The sequence below is a fragment of the Eschscholzia californica genome, unplaced genomic scaffold, assembly GCF_041429995.1.
Source record: "Eschscholzia californica isolate CP2 unplaced genomic scaffold, dmEscCali1.0.p SCAF_4, whole genome shotgun sequence".
Taxonomy (NCBI): Eukaryota; Viridiplantae; Streptophyta; class Magnoliopsida; order Ranunculales; family Papaveraceae; genus Eschscholzia; species Eschscholzia californica.
In genome coordinates, this window is record NW_028238461.1 from 26789299 (window position 1) to 26811942 (window position 22644).

At 42.1% G+C, this 22644-nt stretch overlaps 2 protein-coding genes across 2 annotated transcripts; one reads left to right on the forward strand and one right to left on the reverse strand.

Moving 5' to 3' along the window:
- The first annotated feature begins 2523 nt into the window (after positions 1-2523).
- LOC147543928 (uncharacterized) lies at positions 2524-3438 on the forward strand. The gene has a single exon (XM_086635542.1). It carries the CDS (start codon positions 2524-2526, stop codon positions 3436-3438), a length of 915 nt encoding a protein of 304 aa, XP_086491668.1.
- Positions 3439-17506: 14068 nt separating this feature from the next.
- On the reverse strand, positions 17507-22332 carry LOC147543929 (proline-rich receptor-like protein kinase PERK15). The gene is made up of 8 exons (XM_086673747.1): positions 21480-22332; positions 20239-20799; positions 19819-19905; positions 19642-19712; positions 19055-19131; positions 18684-18831; positions 18308-18469; positions 17507-17954 (listed from the first exon to the last, which is right to left on the reverse strand). Exons 1-8 carry the CDS (start codon positions 22021-22023, stop codon positions 17652-17654), a joined length of 1953 nt encoding a protein of 650 aa, XP_086529873.1. The 5' UTR covers positions 22024-22332; the 3' UTR covers positions 17507-17651.
- Positions 22333-22644: the final 312 nt, after the last annotated feature.

The window sequence follows — 22644 nt, forward strand, 5'->3', positions numbered from 1 at the left end:
TACTGCCAGAAGGAGAGTTGTACAAGGAGCTTACCAAATTCAATTGCACTACTATGGAGGATGCCCTGACTCGCGCTTGGGTAGAAATTCGGTGGGAGGAAGACGAAGCCCACCGAAGCAAATATTATTCTTATGATGACAGAAACAGGGACCGTCGCTCTAGACGACCAGATCGGAGAACATATAGTAGACCAGAGGAGCCCTACCCAACTTCCAAACGTGGCCCTCCTAGGGAGAACAGAAGGCCACTTGACCCTCCATCAGGTCGCCCAGCAGAGAAGCCTCAAGGACCCGTTCGTACCAGGATTCCAGAGTACAACCTAAGCATTGAACCAGTCGAACTAGTAGCGGTTATGAAGGGCATGTGCAGTACTGTAAGATGTCCAGGAAAGACAAAGACTCCCAGCGAGAAGAGAGCCACAACCAAATGGCGTGAGTTCCACGGAGATCACGGCCACAACACTACAGATTGCATAGCCCTCAGGCTAGAAGTTGCAGAGTTATTGAAAAGAGGCCACCTTACCGACTTATTGACAGAGAAAGGGAAGAGTACCTTGGCACAATGAGACAACCAAGTCAAGGAACCAGAGCAGCCGATTCCTACGAAGACGTGTCTAGTAATCTCAGGAGGTTCAGAAGTGAGTGGAGTTAGCCACTCTGCAGCCAAGAGGAGTCTAGAATTGCAGCCAACCCTCTAGCCCACTCCAGAAAAGCTACTCCTCATGCCTACACCAACCAGACAATAAACTTCATAGACAATGAAGCCACAGGGCTCGTCAACCCTCATCATGACGCTCTTGTTATCTCTCTTAATATTGCAAATGTTCTAGTTAAGCGTATTCTGGTAGATAATGGTTCATCCACTAATGTGCTTTTCTTGAATGCTTTGCAAGGTATGGGCTTAGATGAGTCTTGCATATGTTGACGCTCTACTGTTCTGGTAGGCTTTAGTGGAGAATAGAAACACACGTTGGGAGAAGTCACCCTTCCCGTCTTCGCAGGAGGAGTCAACCTTAGGACTGTGTTCGTTGTACTGGACTGCCCTTCTGCCTATAATATCATACTTGGCAGACCATGGATCCATAGCATGAGGGCAGTACCATCTACGTTCCACCAAGTGCTTAGGTTCCGAACTCCCTGGGGTGTCTGAGAGATCAGAGGGGAGCAGAGTACCTCAAGGAATTGCTACAAAAACGCAATGAAAACCCCGAAGTCAGCCTTATAGCAATTACAGAAGGAGAAACTCAGTAGCACCGATCCAGACTGCCCAAGTATGGAAGAGCTAGATGAAGTCCAGATCCACCCAGACTTCCCGGATCATAAAGTGTAGATTGGTTCTAAGCTCAATCCTACCCTACGGAGCAAGCTCGTCAAGTTCCTCACAACCCACCACGATTGCGTTGCCTGGTCTCATGCTGACATGATTGGAATCGACCCTGAGGTAATAGTACATAAATTGCAGGTAGATCCTAGCCATCCTCCAGTACGACAGAAGCGTAGAAAATTTGCTCTAGAACGAAACAGGGTAATAAATGAGGAAGTTCAGAAGCTGATCGAAGCTGGTGTCCGAGAAGTCAACTACCCCGACTGGTTGGCTAATGTAGTCGTGGTGAAGAAGAAAAATGGGAAGTGGAGAGTCTGTATTGACTTCACAGACTTAAACAAAGCTTGTCCCAAGGATTCATTCCCGCTACCTCACATCGACATGCTTGTCGATACCACTGCAGGCCACCAACTACTCAGCTTTATGGACGCATTCTCTGGGTACAACCAGATACTGATGCACCCTGCAGACCAGGAAAAGACTGCCTTCATCACAGAAAGAGGCATCTTCTGCTACAAAGTCATGCCGTTCGGGTTGAAGAACGCAGGGCAATCTACCAGAGACTGGTAAATAAAATGTTTGCAGGCATGCTGGGGGACACCATGGAAGTCTACATCGACGACATGCTAGTCAAGTCTCTGATGGCTGAAGAACATCTCAAACATCTCCAGCAGGCTTTCGACGTGCTAGAAAGGTATAATATGAAACTTAATCCTACTAAGTGTTCCTTCGGTGTTTCTTTAGGGAAGTTCTTGGGCTACATGGTGACTCACAGAGGAGTAGAAGCCAACCCAGACCAGATCCAGTCTGTGATGAACATCCCTTCTCCCACATGCATCAAAGATGTGCAGAAACTAGCTGGTCGAGTGGCAGCACTCAGTCGTTTTATCTCACGTTCCTCTGAAAAATGCCACCATTTCTTCTCTACTTTACGGAAGGCCAAAGAATTTGCATGGACTCCAGCATGCGAAGAAGCACTCCAACAACTGAAGGAGTACCTGACCTCTCCACCTTTGCTATCAAAGCCTCAGGAGGGAGAAAAATTGTACGTCTACCTAGCAGTCTCTGAAACAGCAGTAAGTGCAGTATTAGTACGGGAAAAACAAGGGAAGCAACTACCCGTCTATTATGTTAGCGAGTCCCTACTTGATGCAGAGACCCGTTATAGCCAGCTAGAAAAGCTTGCACTGGCCTAGGTAATGGCTGCTAGGAAGCTAAGACCTTATTTTCAGTGCCACCCGGTAGTCGTAGTTACTACATTTCCATTAAAGAATGTACTTCACAAACCAGAACTATCTGGTAGACTGACCAAGTGGGCAGTCGAATTAAGCGAGCATGATATTTCCTACCAGCCTCGTACTGCGATGAAGTCCCAAGTGTTGGCTGACTTTATAGCCGACTTTACACCTAGTACTCTAATTCAAGCCAAAAAGGAGTTATTATGTCTTGCAGAACAGAAAAAGCTGAAATGGACCCTGTCGGTTGATGGCTCCAGTAACATGAATGGGGTCGGGCTAGGGCTAGTCCTCCAATCCCCTGAGGGAGACCAAATCCAGCGTGCCATCAAATGTGAATTCAAAGCCACAAATAACGAAGCAGAGTACGAATCATTGATCGCCGGGCTAGCTCTCGCCAAAGAAATGGGTGTTCGAAGGCTAGAGATAAAGTCAGACTCCCAACTGATAGTCAATCAAACGCAAGAAGCATACCAGACCAGAGATGCCAGGATGATTGCTTACCTAGCCAAAGTAAAGGATATGTTAGCCGACTTCGAAGAGGCCAACATAACACAGGTACCCAGACTGGAGAATGGGCATGCCGATGCTCTAGCCAATCTAGGCTCATCGATCCCAGCCAAGTCAGAGCAGTCAATCCCACTAGTTACCCTCCAGTGGCCAGCTACATGGAAAAATCCTGCCCTGGAGGTAACAAGTGTAGACTCCAGCAACAATTGGATGACACCGATAATAAGTTATTTGACCACCGACGAGCTACCAGAAGACAAGAATGAGGCTCGTAGACTAAGAGCAAAGGCAGCTAGGTTCACCATGCTGGAAGGTCAACTACTTAAAAGGTCCTACTCTGGACCCTATCTCAAATGTGTCACTCCATAGGAAGCCAAGTACGTGCTAGCCGAGCTTCATGAAGGAGAATGTGGCAACCACTCAGGAAGCCGTAGTCTAGCCAGTCGAGTCCTCACAACCGGCTACAACTGGCCTACCATGTGAGCAGATTCTATAAGTCACGTCAGGAATTGCGATAGTTGCCAGAGGTTTGCCAACTCCTCCCATTTACCTCCAGAAAAACTCAACTCCATACTTTCACCATGGCCATTCATGAAGTGGGATATGGACATCGTGGGAAAACTACCCACTGCTCCGGGGCAGAGAGTTTACATGCTAGCCGTGACAGACTACTTCACCAAGTGGATCGAGGCTGAGGCATTCCACCAGGTCAGAGATCGCGAGGTAAAGAATTTTATTTGGAAAAATGTTATTTGCAGGTTTGGGGTACCCAAGGAGATCGTTACCGACAACGGTTCCCAGTTCATTAGTTTCGACTTCCAAGACTTCTACAAGGGATGGGGAATCAAGCTTAGTTTCTCTACCCCACGCTACCCTCAATCTAACGGACAAGCAGAGTCTTCTAATAAGACTATCATGAAAACTATAAAGAAGAGACTCAAAAAAGCTAAAGGGGCTTGGGCAGACGAGTTGCCAGGGGTTCTCTGGTCGTATCGAACTACTGCCAGAACCCCAACCGGCGAGACTCCTTTCTCCCTAGCCTACGATTCTGAAGCGGTCATACCAGTAGAAGCCGGAGTACCATTAGTACGTTGTCAATGGACTACAGATGAGTCAAATTGGGAACAACTCAACCATAACCTCGACGCTGTCGACGAGCTTCGAGACATGGCAGTAATAAGGAATGCAGCATACCAACAAAAGGTAGCCCGTCATTACAACCGGAACATTAGGGCTCGTACCTTCAAAGTAGGTGACTGGGTGCTCCGAAAGGTTTTCCAGAATACCAGAGAGGCTGGAGCAGGCAAACGAGCCCCCAACTGGGAAGGCCCTTACCTAATCTCCAGGGTGATAGGCCAGGGAGCATACAAGCTCCAAACAAAAGATGGGCTCAATATTAACAACAGTTGGAACACCACTCATCAGGTGAAGTTGGTTCAACTCCCAGACCAAGGAGCATAAGGGCAATTGCAGCTCTAGTATAACTCGGTAGCATACGACATGCCTACACCGAACCCCTCAGAAGGGAACAGGGAGTACCACATATTTCTTATTTCCTCTGTCAATTTTTTATTCTCTCCTCAGAACATTACTGACTTGGGCGTCGGTGGGTCGATGGCAATGCCATCAACCACCTCTTTTTTTTACTGTACAGGTTGGTTATCCAACGGTAGACATGGGCAAGCTGGAAACAGAACACTCTTCTACCATCTTGCAACATCAACTAGGATGACAACCTTAGCCCAGAACAAGCCTAGTCCGACCTTTAACCTGAGGGAGAGTAACACATGCCCTTACCTCCTTTGTATAATTTTTTCTTTGTCGTCTCAGAACGTTGCTAACTCGAATTTCCGAAGGTCGATGGCATTGCCATAGACCACCCCTCATTCCAGTGTGCAGGCTGGCTATCTAACGGCAGACTTGGACAAGCTGGGGAAGGATGCCCTTCCCCCATCCTACGATGTCAACTAGGATAGCAACTTAAGACCAGAACAAGCCTAGTCCAACACTTTGCCCAAGGGAGAGTAACACATACCTCTACCTCCTTCGTCTATCTTTTTTAGCATCTCAGAAACTTACTAACTCGAGTTTCCGAAGGTCGACGGCATTGCCATCGACCACCCCTCATTTCAGTGTGCATGGTCGACAATCTAATGGCGAATTTGGACAAGCTGGAAAAGGACAACCTTCTCCCATCCTACGACGCCAACGAGAATGACAACCTAAGTCCAGAGCAAACTAACTCTACACTTAGGCTGGGGGGATAATAGACGACAAGACAGTTCACACGGACAATTCGACACCTGTGCGCAGATGACGCCTCCCCATTATTGGCATGCATATCCCTGCCCGGGTCGGAGTAATACAAAGCAAAGTGGAGGGCACAACCTACCATCTACTCAACAAGAAATACACCATTAATTCAACAAAGTCCACCAAAGACTAACAAAGTGTGCGCAGCCGACGAATCCTGCTACCCTGATGTATGCCTCTCCTTACCCCAGCCTTAGGCTGCCCTAGAGCACAACTCTTTGTCCTAATACATCAATACTTGTTACATTTTGTATTGGTTTTTTGTACTTAATGTGTGCCAACCAACAAGATATCAATAAAGCATAGTTAAAGCATGGTTAAAGCAACATACATCATTGGTCAAAGGAAAACCCAGAAGTTCGAATAACAAGGGGAGTCACCCCACAAAAAGTCTAACATGTCCCATGGGCAACCAAGGATACTACAGTCTTCCAAAACGATAAGTTTAACGCAAATCAACAACATAGTAGTACTGACATAGCCCCATGGGCAAGCAAAAGAAAGTAAATCTAACTATCGCTCGGTAGGAGAAGCTAGCCCAATGGTAGCACAACTCAACGGGCACGGCTACCCGACGCTCTAGCCCTAGCTTGAGCCTGCTCCGCCTCTTCAATCGCCCTATCCTCTGCCTCCTTTTGGTCAAGAAGCGCAATCGTGCCAGCCGAGTCCCACTAGGTAAGATGCCTCCCCACTACATACTCCCGCATAAGCGTGCCCCTGGCATGTATCTGCACCCACGCCCCGTGATCTTCAACCGCCTCATCGAACTCGTCTGTTTTCACCTTCAACTTGCCTTTGAACTCTTCAGCAAGACGACCTCGCTCCTCGGCAAGACGAGTCTGCTCCTCAGCAAGGCGAGATTTCTCCTCGACGAGAAGATGTTTTGCGTAGTAGTTCTGCTTCCACTCGGTAATTTGCTGGTCTTGAAGATCTCTAGCACAACCTATGCCAGATAAAGCCTGCGACGGAAGCACATAAAAACACAACGTTAGATAACAAATCGATACGAGGAATGCTGAACACACCTAAGTAAGAAAGAAGGAATACAAACCCGATAAGCCTGGGTCATAGACCAGTCCATGGTCCCGCCATACCCATCTCCGTAAAGCCTGGTCTGTCCTCCTCCATGAGCAAGTGAGGGACTACCTGTGGCACGAAAGAAGGATCGTGAAGCACTGACGATGATGAAGGCACCTCGAAATGCACCACATTGCTACTGCTACCCGTCGAGGGAGCCACGGTCATAGGCAGCGGCTCAGCACTTGCAACAGAAGGGGAAGAAGCGGCAGAAGGCCTAAGACGAATACGTAGAGGATGAGGAGGCGACACTGTCGTACCTGCGACAGCTGCTCCTCTAGCAACAGCAACCTCGGGCATACGGTATCTCTTCTTCGGCATAACGTCCTCTGAAGGAAAGTAAGCTCATACTACTTTAAAAACACCAGAGGCAAGAAAACGGAACGACGAAATGCAAGGAGGATAAAGCGCATACCAAGGGTCACTTCGTCAACTCTTTTATTGCCGAGTATGACCTCCCAATGCCTCTCGATAGGGCTGAGAGTCAGGCAGAAGTCGAAACGCCTAACAACGTCCCGTTTTACAAAGTAAATTTCGTTCCCCAGCCCGCTATCTACATGAACTAACACGGTTAGACCAAGTAAGGCAGGAAATGGCAAAACTCACGCAACATCGACAAACAAACAATAAATATCACTCACTAGCAAGTCTCCATCCCGGAGGCATCCACGACACATCACGCCCACCAAACAAGCTAGGACCCTGCGCGAAGAAGTACCGGTCGTATCGTCGCCTCTCGCTGGTAGGCAAGCCTGTCACCACATGGGTCATACCATCTCGGATGCGAAACTGATACCGACCCTTGTCGAGTTTCAGGAGGTAGAATGCAGACACATCCTCTCCATGCAATACCCTACCCGGCCCAGCCAACTGGTCGAGACACAGCAGAACCCTCCAAGCATTGGGCATCAGTTGGGATGGGTGAATCTCAAACCGCCTAATGATGTCATACACCAAGGTAGGGATTGGGAGCCGGAGGCCACTTCCGAAGCAATGCTCGTATAGAGCTACCCAACCTGGCATATCACCGTCTACCAATTCAGACGGCCCAGGTGCTCTAAGCTTCACATCCTTAGGTATTTTGTATTTCCTCCTGATTTTCTTCAAACATGTGTCGGTAATAGCAGATGGAGGGTTTATTAACACCACAGGTCGCCCAGCAGGAACACGCGAACTAACTCCGTCTTGTGTCGAAGCCCCAACGTACCCACTAGAAGAGTCGTCTACCTGTTCGTCCATCCTACGGAGCACACGTCCGAGTAAGAATAAGGTACTCCTACCAAGGATCTAGCCTAGCCCTCGCGGTGGTGGCAACAAGGTCCTACCCTAGCTAACTTGGCAACTACAAGCCCAACATGATTCTGCCCTGTTGGTACACATTTTCTGCCTAGCGTGATCCTACCCTGCCACCACACATATTCTGCCATGGATATGTTAAGTTCGCTACGCTAACAAGGCACGCAGAGAACATAATTTGGCCGAATCCTACGCCTACTACAAGAGTAAAGCAAGGCAAGCATATAGCTACCCTAGCCCACATAGTCATGGTAAGAAATCTCTACCCTAGCTTTCATGACTACCACAAGCCTAGCGTGATTCTACCCCGCCGTTACACATTTTCTAGCATGCATATGTCAAGTTTACTATACTAACATGGCAAACAAGAAACATGATTTGGTGGAACCCTACACTACCATAAGATCAAAATATGGAAAACATGCTACAAATTGTTGCTGAGAAGATCAAAATATAAGTTTTTTTTACCAACATATGAAGAACGCTGAAGGAAAATTCGAAGATTACCTCAAGATCTTCAAGTTTCTCTCTCTCCTAGCTTTTTCTCCAAACCCCACTTGATGGGCCTAAAAAGGTTACCCTAAATAGGTCTACACCCGCAAGTGCACGGGTGTCAAGTTGTAATAAATTCCGGTAAGACCGGTTCGTTCCTCAGAGACTAGTTGAATCTATTCTAAAACTAGGAAGTAATAAGATTTTTAAAATGATTTGGTTTTGGTTTTTAAAATGAATAAAATATTAAAAATAAATTTACGAAAATGAAAATAAATACAATTGATACAAGGAATTCAGGAAATGGGGGAGAAACCTAAGTTTGTCGAATCCGTCCATGTAACAATCCTAAAGATGATGTACTTGACTAGTCAACTGATTCGTTATATTACTCGGGTTTTATAACATGAATGGTCTAAAATCCGGAAGATATTTTCGTTGGGAACAATAATAACTTAACAGTATATGAGAATTCAGTCTAAGAATTAATCGACTCATATATAAATCACATCTGTAAGATTAGTTATTATGGACTTCATCTAAAACCCTAGATAAGATGGTTAGTTATTCATGATCAAGATTAAATCAATAAATGAAAATAAAGTACAAGATAAAGAGGGAAGAAAACTAAACTTTCGCTGGAACTGATTTCTTGTCTGCAGCCAAACGCACCCCTAAGGGAAGTATTTTCCTTTTGTTTTTACTGTTTAACAGACAAACAGACCCTTAGGGAAAACGATTTTCTTGTCTTCTCGGAAATGATTTCTCTGTGAGAAAGTTATTTTCCCACAAATTTTCTCGTCTTCCCCAACTCTTTTTCTCTCTCTAACTTTACTGTCTTCTCTTTCTCTTCTCACTCTTTCTGTTTTTCTTCTTCTCTCACTAAAGGTGCAAAAATCAGAAAATAGAAGAAGAAAAATAAAATGAAGTTCTCTGATTTTATTATATTCCTCTGTTAACCTCTCTCAACAATCACTCCTTTCTCTCACAAAAAGAAGATAAATTACAGAAGAAAATAATGGAAATCAGAGGTGATGATGATGAATAAAAATGGCTCTGACTTGTTTCTGACTTTTCTGTTTTAAGATGTGATGATGGATGCTCTCTCTCTCTCTCTCTCTACTATTTCTGGTTTGGTTGAGCAACCAGAGGATGACCCCCAGTCGAGAGATTCTTTATCTCTCTCTATCTCTCTGATATTTCTGTGATGGTTGAGCCCTTGAGAGAACCCCCAAAACCGAGATAATCTTTGATGATGCCCTATCTCTCCTGTTTATACCCGAGAAGAATATCCTTCCCTCTCTGTTTCCTTCTTTGATTCCGAAACAAAATCATCTTCTCTCTCTAATAATTTCCAGAGAAGAAATAGAATCTTCTCTCTCTCTCTAAAGATCTTCAATCAAGATTTCTAAAACAGAAGAGAGGGTATAAAGATAAATCCCATCTCTCTTTTCTTTCCATTTCTTCACTCGGTTCTCTGTTTAAGAAACTCTAATAATATCCAGTCGAATCCTTCCCTTTCTCATGTCTGATTTTAAGAGAAAGAAACTATCTCTCTCTCTCTAAATACAAGTCTTGAACAGAATCTTCAAACTCTATTGATTTGTATAAGAAATTTCCTTCCTCTGTTTCTTAAAGAGAAAGATATCTATCTCTCTTCTTCTCTCCCATCTCTCGGCTTCTCTCTCTAAACTAAGAGATCCCAGCCGAGATCCTTCAATATCTAGAATATCTTCTCTTCAAATAACCATATTTCTCAATCTCAGAATATTTCTTTCAAATCTCCAACCTTTTCTTTCTGATCTTATCAATATACGGAAGAAAATCAGTAGCCTGATCTCCATCAATCCTTGCTCTCTCTCCTTCAATCGGTCTCAAATGATCCCACTTTCCTTTCCAGCCTTCTCTCGGTTGCTCTCATCTCTCTATCTTCTCTGTTTTCAAAATAGAAAGAGAAAGTCCACTAATTTGGGAAGATATAATAGAGATGAGGATATAAAGGTAATTTCTCTTTTTGTTTCCAAATAAATAGGATTTGGGGAAGCTGTTGGTTACGTGTAAGACCGTTGGGGACTTGACAATTGATTTGGTGCCTCAGAAGTAACTTAAGGATATAAGACGCGACCTCAGATGCCGCCATGTGGTCAGTTGGTATTTCGACCGTTAGATATTCACGGGGACTACTGAAATATTAGCTCAAGTTGCACCGGATCAAGTCCTATAGAAAATCCTAAGTGCCGTCCCGCATAGCATACCGAAATTTCACTTTGACGTTCAGATGCACGCCACGTGTTGATGGACGACTTGGTCACTTAATATTTTTCACCCCAACTTTGACTAGCTATAATTCTTCCATCCGGACACCGATTTGACCTCTGTTTTCGCCTACAGATTCGTAATGGACCCCACTTCTCATTCGAGCATCAACATTAGTTAAGATTTTGCAGGACCAGCAAATGACCATAATGCCCCTAACATGTGTCTTCTCCCGATTTTAGCTATTTTACGAGCTCAATCTCGTAGAAGACACCTGGATAAAAGAAACATACAATTCATCAGAGTAACTGCTCGAATTGGACTAACTAGCCCTAGTTAAGAGATTCAAATGAGACATTTTCATGTCTCATCACCACTCCAAATATGACTCCAACAAACCACAACGGTCCAAGACCCCTCATCCCCTTATATATGACTGGAAAAGTAAATTAAGCGGACCACGTCGTCCGAAACATCTCATTGCTACACGGCTCGTCTACAACCATCAAAGGCGTTATGGACGAGATGCCGCCAGGAAGAGCAGAACATGGCAGAGTAATTTTACGAAAACTTAAGGTCGAATGAACAACACTGGTCGTCACGTGCCGAACCGGCTTACTTGTCGAACCGGACCAAAGATCCGGGAACAAAAACCTCAGGTAACCCTTCTCTAGTGTATACGTATCATATATTTATATATATATATATATATATATATACATTTTAATAAAAAAAAAAAAAAATATAATAAGGGGAGACCCTGGGACAGGGCAAGACGCGCCTGCCCTGCGCACTCTTGCAGGGCAGGACGCGCCTGCCCTGCCGCGACCTAACCCGGACACACCGCGTCAGCTCCTCTTCCTCCGGTCAACCCGACCATCTCTCACCCCTGACTTGCCACGTCCCGAATATGGCTAACGCTCTGACATCCGTCTCTCTCTCTCAATTATGAGTCTCCTTGACTCGCTAGCCACTAGTTATGGTACCGCTCCATCCGACTCATGTCGAAACGCTCCGGCGTGCCACACGGGAAAACGAAACAACCATACAAAGCCTCTGGGCATGATCCCAATGGTTCCGACTACAACTACTCCCTAAGTCAGCCACTCGCTAACTTAGGGAGTGGGGGACAAACTGTATTGGCAAAAATAGCATTGGGCCTTCCGTATGCGCCCACCCTTGTGTAACACGAGAGGAGTGCCTTCAGTAGCCTCTATGGTCTAGCAAGGAAGCCCACCGGAAGCCCAACACGCCTCGCAAGCCTAAAAAGTCTAAGCAGGCTTACCCAAGCCCACACTCCTGGCATGCCAAGATAAGGTCTGCCATGACGATCCACACACACTCCAGCTAGTTATGCGTACACGTGGCCAAGTTGTTAGAGATTGAGTCAGTCCAATCCTAGCATTCTGCTACACGTTGGAGTCATGGTAAAAGACCGAGTCTTGCGCTACTTTAAAGGAGTAGTGGACCATTTCTACTGGCAACGAACATGCTAGGGCAACAGGTATCGTAAGGCTACCCTTCCCTCTCAAGAAATCAACGGCTACGGAAGCAGTCTAGTGTGATCCTATTATTGCGGATCTAACAACCCTGCGCCCCTAAGAGCGGTTACTATCCTCTACACTCTATAAATAGAGGAAGCCTCACTCTTGGAAAGGGTTCAGACTCTCACTCGAAAACTACTTACTTATTCCCTACTTAACACTCCAGAAGCTCTACTCCGATCACTTCACTCATTCCATACTAAGCTCCGGCTACAAATCACCTACCCCGACGACCTCTAGGCTAAGCTAGCCTAAGGCAGAGATTCCGGCTAGAAGCTTCCACGAAACCACATCGAAACTTGCTAGAGGCTTCTCGTTTTTCTCATTCCCCGTTAGTCTATCCTTCTGTAAGCATAAGACTACCCTTCCGCAAACAGAGGTCTACCCTTCTGCAAGCAGAGGTCTACCCTTCCGCAAGCAGAATCCTACTCTTCCATAACCAGAAGTCTACTCTGCTGATCAAGTAGTCCAGAAGCTACCACAACTCACCATTCCGTAGAATCGAACTACGGCCACTCTACGAGTCGTGCCACCCCGACGCTACAACGACTCTATCATCATTAGTAACTCTATCTTCGGTTTATTCACTTTATTACATCGAACTAAGTTACTGACTTGACCGTCGGAGGGTCCTTGGCCGACACAATCTCCAGTGCCTCCTTGGACTTCACGGTTGTGTTTCCCTTGTGCAGGTTACAGGCTACTAGTACCCGTTTTCTACCCTGACGTTAGCCCGACAGTAGCTGTTTCCTTCTCTGACGTTTGCCTATCCATCTACCCGACTACCAGAACCGACCTTCTGCCTGTCAACCCGTCTATTTGAAGGCCCGAAGCCTAGTTGCTGGTGCCCACCCGACGATCCTTCTAACCGTGTGACTTTCTACCCCTCCACCCCTACTATTTTTCAGGTGATAGAGACCAGGGATTGACACCAGTTTGCTCTCAGTTAGTCAGGTCAGAGTTTCTTTCGTAGTTTTCGCTTTCGAGATTAGATAGTTGCTTGGACTTTTTTTTTTAGATTAATAGTATTTTCTTTCAGTTTCACTTACCAATTGATGTAAATAGATATTTCAAAGATTATGATTAATTCATTATTCGTTAGTTTGATTTGTGATTTCTTATGAGCTCATGATTTATTGGTTTTCTATTTAGTTGGCTTTCATTATTATTATTTATGATTCCGTGACGGAATGCTCTATATCTTGGTTTTCATGTAGGTCGACATGGATACTGGGACATGGGGCGTTACATATATATACCCCACGCCCCCACTAAACTTCTGCCTTTTCCACTTTTCCTTTTACCGTTCTGCTAATCTGCTAGTGTTTTTCTTTCTTCCATGTCTTTCTCTCTAGTTAATCTTTCTTTCTCTTTATCTCATTTCTCTTAAAGTATTTGTTTGTCTATCAAGTACTCAATAGGTGAAGCATAGTTGACAAGATAATAGAATCACGAAGAGAGAAACCGACTGAATTTTCATCTTTTCCTCTCATCTTTCTCCGTTTATCAACTCTTACTATTATCCAGTTTGTAAGATTTTATGTTTTCAGTTTTGTAACATTCTTGTATCTGATGGGTCACGAAAATGTCTCATCTGAATCGTTTAATTTGGGCAAGTTAGTCCATTTCGAGTCTTTATTATAATTAAATAGTTCGTTTTCTTGATTAGGTGTCTTTCGCAGAGTTAGGTGTGAAAACGGTTAAAACGATAGAAAGATAAGAGAAGGGTATTTTGGCCATTTAGAATCAAGGACATTCTGGTAAATTGGCCAAAGCTAGTACACGGGTGAAAAGTAGACTCAAAGACGAACTCGTAGGTGAAAACGGGTCAAATCAGTGCCCGGACGAGAAAGTTATAGAAAAACGAAGATTTGAGGTAATTCGGTACACTTTCGGGCACGATTCCGGCTAGTGGGATAATAGTGGATTACGTGGCGCAACCGGGAGGTTGTCTCATCTAAGTTCAGTGTTCTTGCTGAGCATTGTAATGTACCCTAAAGAACATGATCCAGTACGGGTCGTTGCACCTTAGTTCCATAATCCTGCACCAACGTTTTAATCATGTATGTTGGCTTCCGTGTGCCTCAGATAAACGCTCATTGTTTCTTTGCCGCGCAATGTTCTAGTACAACACACTCCAACCTTGCTTTCCGTAGTCCCGACTGTGTGTCCAACACCTAGCACCGTCCAGATCCGCACGCTCTTCATCCAATGTTCCTCAACTGCTGCAACCCTGTTCATCAGCGGTCGCGAAGTACAGTAGCCGCGTGTTCCAACTTCTAACGGCCAGATTCCTTCCCCTCTTCTCATTTCGACAAGTACCCCCTCATTTTCTATGTTAGTAGCCCTAGCCGCCGGGGTCACTTATTATTTAAAGGTTTTCCATTTTTAAACCCCTAAAATTCCAGAAATGACCCTCTTATTATTCACGTTTTACTAACAAACCATACATAACCCTAACCACCAACCAATATAAGTAAGTTTTTTATTCTCATTCTGGAGTAGACTTGAAAACCCTCTCATTTCTCTAAACTTTTCTCTCTTACCTATCTCTCTACTACTACTAGTTTTTAGCCTCTCACACTCCTTGTTCTAGTAGTTAAATCCTAAAATCAACTTCTTCTATTTTCTTTAGCCACCTTCATTTATTCTCTTTAATTTATCTCTACTTCTAATTTCTAGATCTACTTTTTATTTCTATCATATTTTCTTATCTAATTTCTTTTCTACAACATATTTCTCTCTATCTTCTTTTCTAAATCAATTTTCTCTGCATCTTCTCAATTACAAAGATCTAGCACTTGGAATTTGGGGCATAACTAGGGGATTATTTGGAGCACATTGAGCAAAGATTGATTTCTTGGATGACTTATTTTCTTTGTCTCATTGATTTCCATGTATTTTGTTTTATTAATGAATATGTTTTCAAATTCAATTAGTAGTTAATTTCATATCTAGGATTGTAGAGGAAACCATATTTGATCTTTTTTGAGATGTGTTATTGATTGATTGAACCCTTTAATTGAGCTTTAATGTCTATTAATTGCCTTTCCATTTAGATTTTATCTTTTTTTCATTGTTCATGCTGTATAATTAGATATTTCATACTTTTGTTAAGTTGTTAGATGGAATATGCTTGTTAGATCATGAATAGTAGTTAAAACATATAGTCTTTATATGATAGTCAATTAGAAATACATGATTATGAAGAGTGTTAATCAAGAATATCTTCTGAAATCTCAATAGCTCATTATGTTAGATTTTGAGTTATATAGAAAGAGGCTTAGTTGATTAATTACATGTGTTAGGAAGTGAACTAATATGGTGGATTCTAAATCCTAGATCTTTCTTCATCTTGCTATCTTCTCCTTTAATTTCTAATTATTGTTAATTTAAGATTTAAATCGAAATTACTTATCTCCGAGGATCGATTCCGGACTTCTGAATATACTATAACTTGATCCTGAATACTTGCTGGAATAAATCCATTTTGGGCCTATCAGTATGAAACTTTTCAATGCTTATATCTCTTGTTTAAGATCTATTGTGGTTCATCTTTCTTAAGATTGTTTTTTTTACAATGTAAATCAAATACAAGATCTATAGCTAAGGCCAAATACTTTGTAAACCAGATCTATTAGTAAGACCAAATATATGCATATTATATATCTGTGTCTGATCAATATAAAATATAACATTAACAATCTACTGAAATATGAAAGAAGAAATTAGTTGATTCTATAAACAAACAAACAAAAATGATTCAGACTTGAATGATAACTATATCCGATACCCGAACCGTCCGTTGTCAGACAACCCGACTCCTTTAGCGGGTCCGCGCAGGCTTTGGCCAGAGGAAAATTAAAAATTACCCGCCCAATCTACCCGACTACCCTAATAGCCAAAGAGAAGATCTACCCCACCCACCGAGCCCGAAGTGTTTTTACCCGTGGGCGGCCATACCCGCCCGACTGTCACTCCGACCGCCAAATGACCGCCCGTCTTCCACCGACAACTCTTTTTATACGAAGAAAAAGATAGGACATGCAGAAAATATTTTGTTAAATTGACAAAAAAAAATAAACATTTTAGAAGCTACGGTGAGTTGGTCATCTCTAGGATGCAAAATGGAATTAACTCTTGTTGTTACATCCATATGAACTCTTTTTTTTTTTTTGCAAGGACTAATAACTTAATAAATAAGAGTATTACTACAATATTTTCTTTTTGATGAAATAGTATTACTACAATATAAGTGCGACAAAAAATGAGGAGTAACAATAAATGTCTTATCACTCTCGGATATCTTACCCATTTTGCCAATAAATCTGCTGTAGCGTTGCACTTTCATGGAATGTAGGTGAATTTGATGTTGTGGAACTGAGTTAAGAGTTTTCAAATGCTTCTGATGTGTGATGTAGATTGCCACTGGATTGACTTTCTAGCGTCTTGGAGATGGTTAATCAACGTTAAGTTGTCACTTTCCACTTTAACGTATTTGTAGTTACTATCGACTGCCCATTGGATGCTAGTTTGAGGATAGCCTTTGCTTCGCTTTCTTCGGCGTTCGCTCCGCATGTGGTAGTTTTAGCAATAATAAAATGTGTCATATGATCATGAACAACACAACTGGTTCCAATTATTTCATTTATGTTGATAAATGATGCGTCCATGTTTAGTTTGACATATGAGAGTATTGATGGTAACCATTTGAACATTTTGGCTCTAGTACCAGTCTGATTGGGCTTAACATTAAGATTGGGGAAGGCAATGAGTATTGATGGTAACCATTTGAACATTTTGGCTCTAGTATCAGTCTGATTGTGCTTAACATTAAGATCGGGGAAGGCAATAATTTGAGCGATAACATTATTACTTGAGACTATTGTTTGCTAAAACAGTTATCACATCTGACCTTCCAAATGAACCATAGGATGGTTGCATGCGAGTTAATTTGACCGCTCTTACCTGTATCAAGTAGAGATTTCCACGAGGTAATCCATTCTGTTACAGATGTTATGTTCGTAGAAATGATATTAAAATAGAATCATATACTTTGAGTGAAGGAATAATGAAGTGCTGCATGGTCAATGGACTCCGGGTTAGACAACGTGGACAGTTTAACTCATTGCCAATGTATTCTCTGTTTCTCACAATGGGTGAATCGCACTAGTATATTCATTTTGATAATCAAGAGAGTTCATATCAAAGTCCATATGAACTCTCTTGATTATCAAAAAATTTCACCCATTCTGAGAAGGAAATGGACCGTTGTGAGATTTCTTCAAGGTACAGATAAAGCAAAATAATAGAAAAATATAACTTGAACAGCTGGGGAAAACTAAAAGTTTCACCAACATCAAAACAACCAAACCCACTTGGAAAACCAACTCTTCAACCTACTCTGGAAACAATTGTCACTCTTCATTGTCATCTTGTGTAAGCAACCAAAACAAATATAATCAATACTAAATATCAATTTAGAAGTTAAAAAATTGTAGACATTTAGAAGCAACAAGACAGACAAGACGCTCGATGCTCCACATAAATCAAGGATGCGAGATTATACAGCTAAACAACAAGATATATATGTATAATCACTTCTTACAAACTTCCCGTAGAACCTTGACTATCTTTCTTTAAGTTACCCATCTCCATTTCTCGAGTTGTTTGGCCTTCACTACTTGAAACGGACGGGTTCAGACCGTATTCACTCGTTTGTGCACTATACCCAGTATCATGGATCTGACTAGCTAGTGCCATCTGCCTGAATTTTACCATGTCTTCCTTGTACTGGGTAGTGTCATAATCAGCGCTTCCTAATGAACTGTAGGACGAGCCATGTCCAGATCTGATTCCTTCGTTCAGATCTTGAAGAGAAATGTTTCCTTCCAATGCTCTGACAACCTGCAGAGGTTAAGGTAGGCATTAGATCCTAAGTATAAAAACTTAATATATGACGGTAAGCTTGATATTGCTCCAAAGCAGAATTCTTCGGAGTTCTTCTAGAACTAGTTTATCATCGAGTTTTTCCATAAAGAGATAAAGGTAACTATGCTTTATACACACAGACAAATGTTTAGCCGCTGAAGAAGTAAATTCAGTATATAAACTTGGGCAACAAAGTTTCTCAGTTGAACCCCTTATTTTCCTAGATTTGTAAAAGTGCAACATGGAAAACTCTCCGCCAATACATTGACTGCATAGAACTTGAATACAGAAGAATTTCCTAACACTTAATGCAATGTAAGCAAAGTTACCTGAATCATTCGTGGTCGACGGCGTGCAGAATGGCGCACACAGTGAGCTGCACAAGCAACCATTTGTCTCATCTCATGGGGGTTGTAGTCGTTTTGCAACCGTTGGTCTACAAGTCCTTCATAGCTTCCATTTTCTACAGCTCGGCTGAGTAATGGTCGTGCCTAATGCCATATCAATTTAAATCTGTTATTTTTCTAGTATTAACATTTTTAATGATTCTTTACTCCAATTAAAGAATTTTTTTCTGATGGATATATGAAGTATACCAAACATTTCATCTAAAAACAATATACTTTTCTCCAGTTCAACTTTATAGGTACACATTACTTGCACAATTCGCTCATAACATTATGTTGCAGGATTATCATTACTTACCCAATCAACTAAACTATCATCCATGAAAGTTTGATTTGCATCAACTGGTCGTTTTCCCGTTATTAACTCTAGAAGCATGACTCCAAAAGAAAAGACATCTGACTTATCAGTTAATTTCCCGCTTGAAGCATATTCTGGAGCCAAATACCTGTAGTTGGCAAGCATGTCAGAATATTGAAAACAATTTGTGCAATATCTTAGTAAAACATCATTGGTTTTCGATCAAGCAGCAATAATAGGAATCTCTTCTTATGATAAATGTGTCCTCCAAACCAGCAACCATCAAGTTAACTGAGACTTTTGTTCTGACTTGGTTAAAACTATGACGAGTTTAAGCATGAAGGAAATGAGAAGAGAAGAGTTGGTGTTACCCGAAGGTCCCCATTACACGAGTGGAGACATGAGTGTTGGTATCTGAAGCAATTTTCGCCAGTCCAAAATCTGCAACCTGAGCACGAAAGACAATCTCTTTAAAAATTATATTACTAATAGGTAATGCACTGAGTACGTGGGACATGATGCCTAAATCAAAATTCTTAGCATGCGACATTATGGTTCAGAACTTCAGATATATGACCTAGAGTCGTATATTATGTCCCGCACACGACTAAACCACAATCTTAGCTCCTTCTTTAAGTTCGGTCAACTATTGTTACATTATAACTTAACCTAGAGTCGTATATTATGGTCCGCACACGATTAGGTGCAAAGTTCACAAAATATTTACATACAAAATCTCCCATTATAACAACTGAAATGACCGGAGTATCTGGCAATATTATGCCCGATACCAGCATCTGAGTGTAAGACACGACGAAACTACTTAACAGAAGTCCACTCCATGGAACAAAGTTTAAAGTAACAACTGCACACAATTAATTCCAAATGACCCCATAGTCATAGACATGGACTTCAAAAAAGAAGAAATGCTAACGAACGATCCGTTAGTACAATATACCTTTGCTTCAAAACTAAAATCAAGAAGAATATTTGAAGCCTTGATATCACGATGAATAATTTTAGGATGACCTGCAAATATAATTCATTTCATGAGACCTTGGCTTATACAACATCTTAAATCAGAAACACGTACAAGTTTGAAGATGATGATATGAAGGAATAACTAAGTACTCACAATCCTCGTGTAGATATGCCAGTCCTTTTGCAGATCCTAGAGCAATTTTTAGTCTTGTACCCCAGTCCATTGTTGGCCTCCCGCTACCTGAAAGTAGTCAGTTTTTTCAGAACAGGTCCTAATGAACTACAAGCAACACAAGAGTGTAAATATAGTCTTGATGTTCTTCATACATAAAGATTAAAGAAACTGCAAGAAAATCTAGAGGCTACTTAACACCAAAAGAAATCCAACATTACGCTATTATGAAGTATATTGAAAATTGATATCAACTAACCAGAGGATACAAAAACCCAAGGGAGTCACGAATATGCAAGACTTTAATAAAGATCATGTTATAAGTGCCAACCATGTTCGAGCTTTGCTCCTTAAAACGAAAAAATGCAGATAAAGGAAAAACATAGTGGAAGTGAGACTTGCCGTGTAAATGGAACTCCAATGTGTTGTTTGGGACGAACTCATAAACAAGCATTCGTCTATCTCCAGTCATACAGTAACCAACCAATGTAACTAGATGTCTATGGTGCACTCGGCTAATAATTTCAACCTCTGCATGAAATTCACGTTCTCCCTGTCCACTTCCAGCTTTCAGCTGCTTAATAGCAACTTCTGTGCCGTTAGGCAGGATTCCCTTGTGGACATAACCAAACCCACCTTGACCAAGAAGATTGGCATCTGAGAATCCATTTGTTGCCAATGCTAGTTCTTCGTATGTGAATATGCTCTTTGAGAAGCCTAACGAAAGACCAGGAGAAGGTGGTGGAAGTAGATTTGTAGGTTCAGAACTATTTGAACCAGAACCTCCACTGCTGCTCATGAATGGTGGTAGAGCAGGTGACGGAATACGGGCTGGTGAATGTGGTGGCCGTGATGCAATAGGTGGAGGAGATGGCTTTGGTGGAATTGAAACAACATGTTCGGCTGGCTGGGGAGGAGGAACATTGTGTTGCCATTGTTGGGGCTGTCCTCCAAAACCGCTACCTGGAGATACATGCACCAGTCGAATAAATTTTTTTAGAGAACTTGACCTAGAAATAAAAAAAGTAAACAAAAGAATAAAATTTCTTCAACTTCTTAAAGAAACCCATGTTCTTTGATTCCTATAGACAACCATTTTAAAAATGAATCAAATGAAAGGTCAAACATATTAGGGAGAATCAAGAACAAGGCCATTACTCCTAAAGAAAATTTTCAATTAGGAAATCGAAATTTCAAAAAACAGTGGCGGATAAAACTCTGGTCCGAAACTTAATTCTGGATATCAAAAACCAGAATTTAGAATTACAATCCAGTCCAGATATACCAAAGTTCATGAGATTAAAGCATAAAAAAAAGCCTTTGAACTTTGTAATCAGAGGTTTTCACATCCTACATCATTTTATTGAACGCCCATTTCATCCTTAGCCTCTTACACCCTAATCAGATCTAAACCTAATTAAAGTCAAGAGTGTCAGACTAACAGGAGAAAAAAACCCTAATCACCTGATAATCTTTTTTAACAAATTACCATCAGCTTCAAATCTAAAGAAAACTAAGCAAAATGTGTAAAATATCAACTTAAAAATCCAATCTTTAGGAACTTATGAGAACTAAAAATCTCAATTGAAGGTCTAAAATTGCAGTTTCTGGTGAATTTTTTGAGGATCTATAAGAAACTTTACCTTTTGGTCCCGGCGGCGGCGGAACGTAATAGTTCGGTGGTGGATGATTATTTCTCTTTCTTCTTCTCCTAAATAGAAGAAACAACAAACATAAAACCACAAGCACAACTACCCCTCCAACCACGACTCCTCCGACTAACCCTCCAGATATACCATTCGAAGAGTTTTCTGTAGGAGGCGATTTTGACACCGCACCCGGTGGCGATGTTCCTGCACCAGATGGTGGCGACGGAGTAGTTGAAGATGGTGGTGATGGAGTAGTCGAAGATGGTGGTGTTGGAGGTCCAGGTGGTGTTACTGAAGGAGGTGGAGAAGTTGCTACTGGTGTACCTGGTGGTACTGGAGTTGTTGTTGAAGGGGGCGGCGGTGACGCCACTGGTGCAGGTGTAGTTGATGTTGGTGGTGATGGAGAAGTCGTCGGAGGAGGCGACGCCACTGGTACAGGTGTAGTTGGTGGTGGTGGGGAAGTTCCGTTCGGAGGAGGCGCTGTTGATGCTGGTGGTGGTGGAGAATTCGTCGGAGCAGCCCCTCCTGGAGTTGACATTGCTCGAATTTCTCAGTCAAATTTGACGATCGGAGTTTATATTCCGGTGAAAATTTCAGATCAGTTATTGCTTTTCCCCACTTTATCTCTCTTCTTCTTCTTCTCTCTCTCTCTCTAAAAATTAATTTGTCGAGTTTGGGGACAGCAACAGAACAGTCTTTAGCCTAAAGAATATTATTTCTATTTTTTACCATGTGATATGAGTGGGTGTCAATTTACTCGTTGCCTATAGTCCGAGTAGATTTTGTTCACTCACATACCAACCCTTTGAGGTGAGTGTTTGTTCACCTACTACAGGGAACAATCTTCACCGTTGAATTTATTAGACAGTATCTTTTTTTCTCTGTTTCAGTGTATACGACGCGTCCCAGCCAGCAAAGCAACTATGGAAAGATCCATGCACTTGGGGATTTCGGAAATTTTCTAAATTTTCAAATATCTAAATTTTAGTAAGATTGTATTTTAAATTTCATTTATTTGGAAATAATTGTTCAAACAGATATTTCCTTTTTGGTTGAACTTTGACATTATTTCTCAATCACTAATTGCAAACGTGGATATTCTTTCTCATTTATTTTAGGCTTTTGGTATAGGAAGAGCACTATTTAGTAAAGGCAGTTT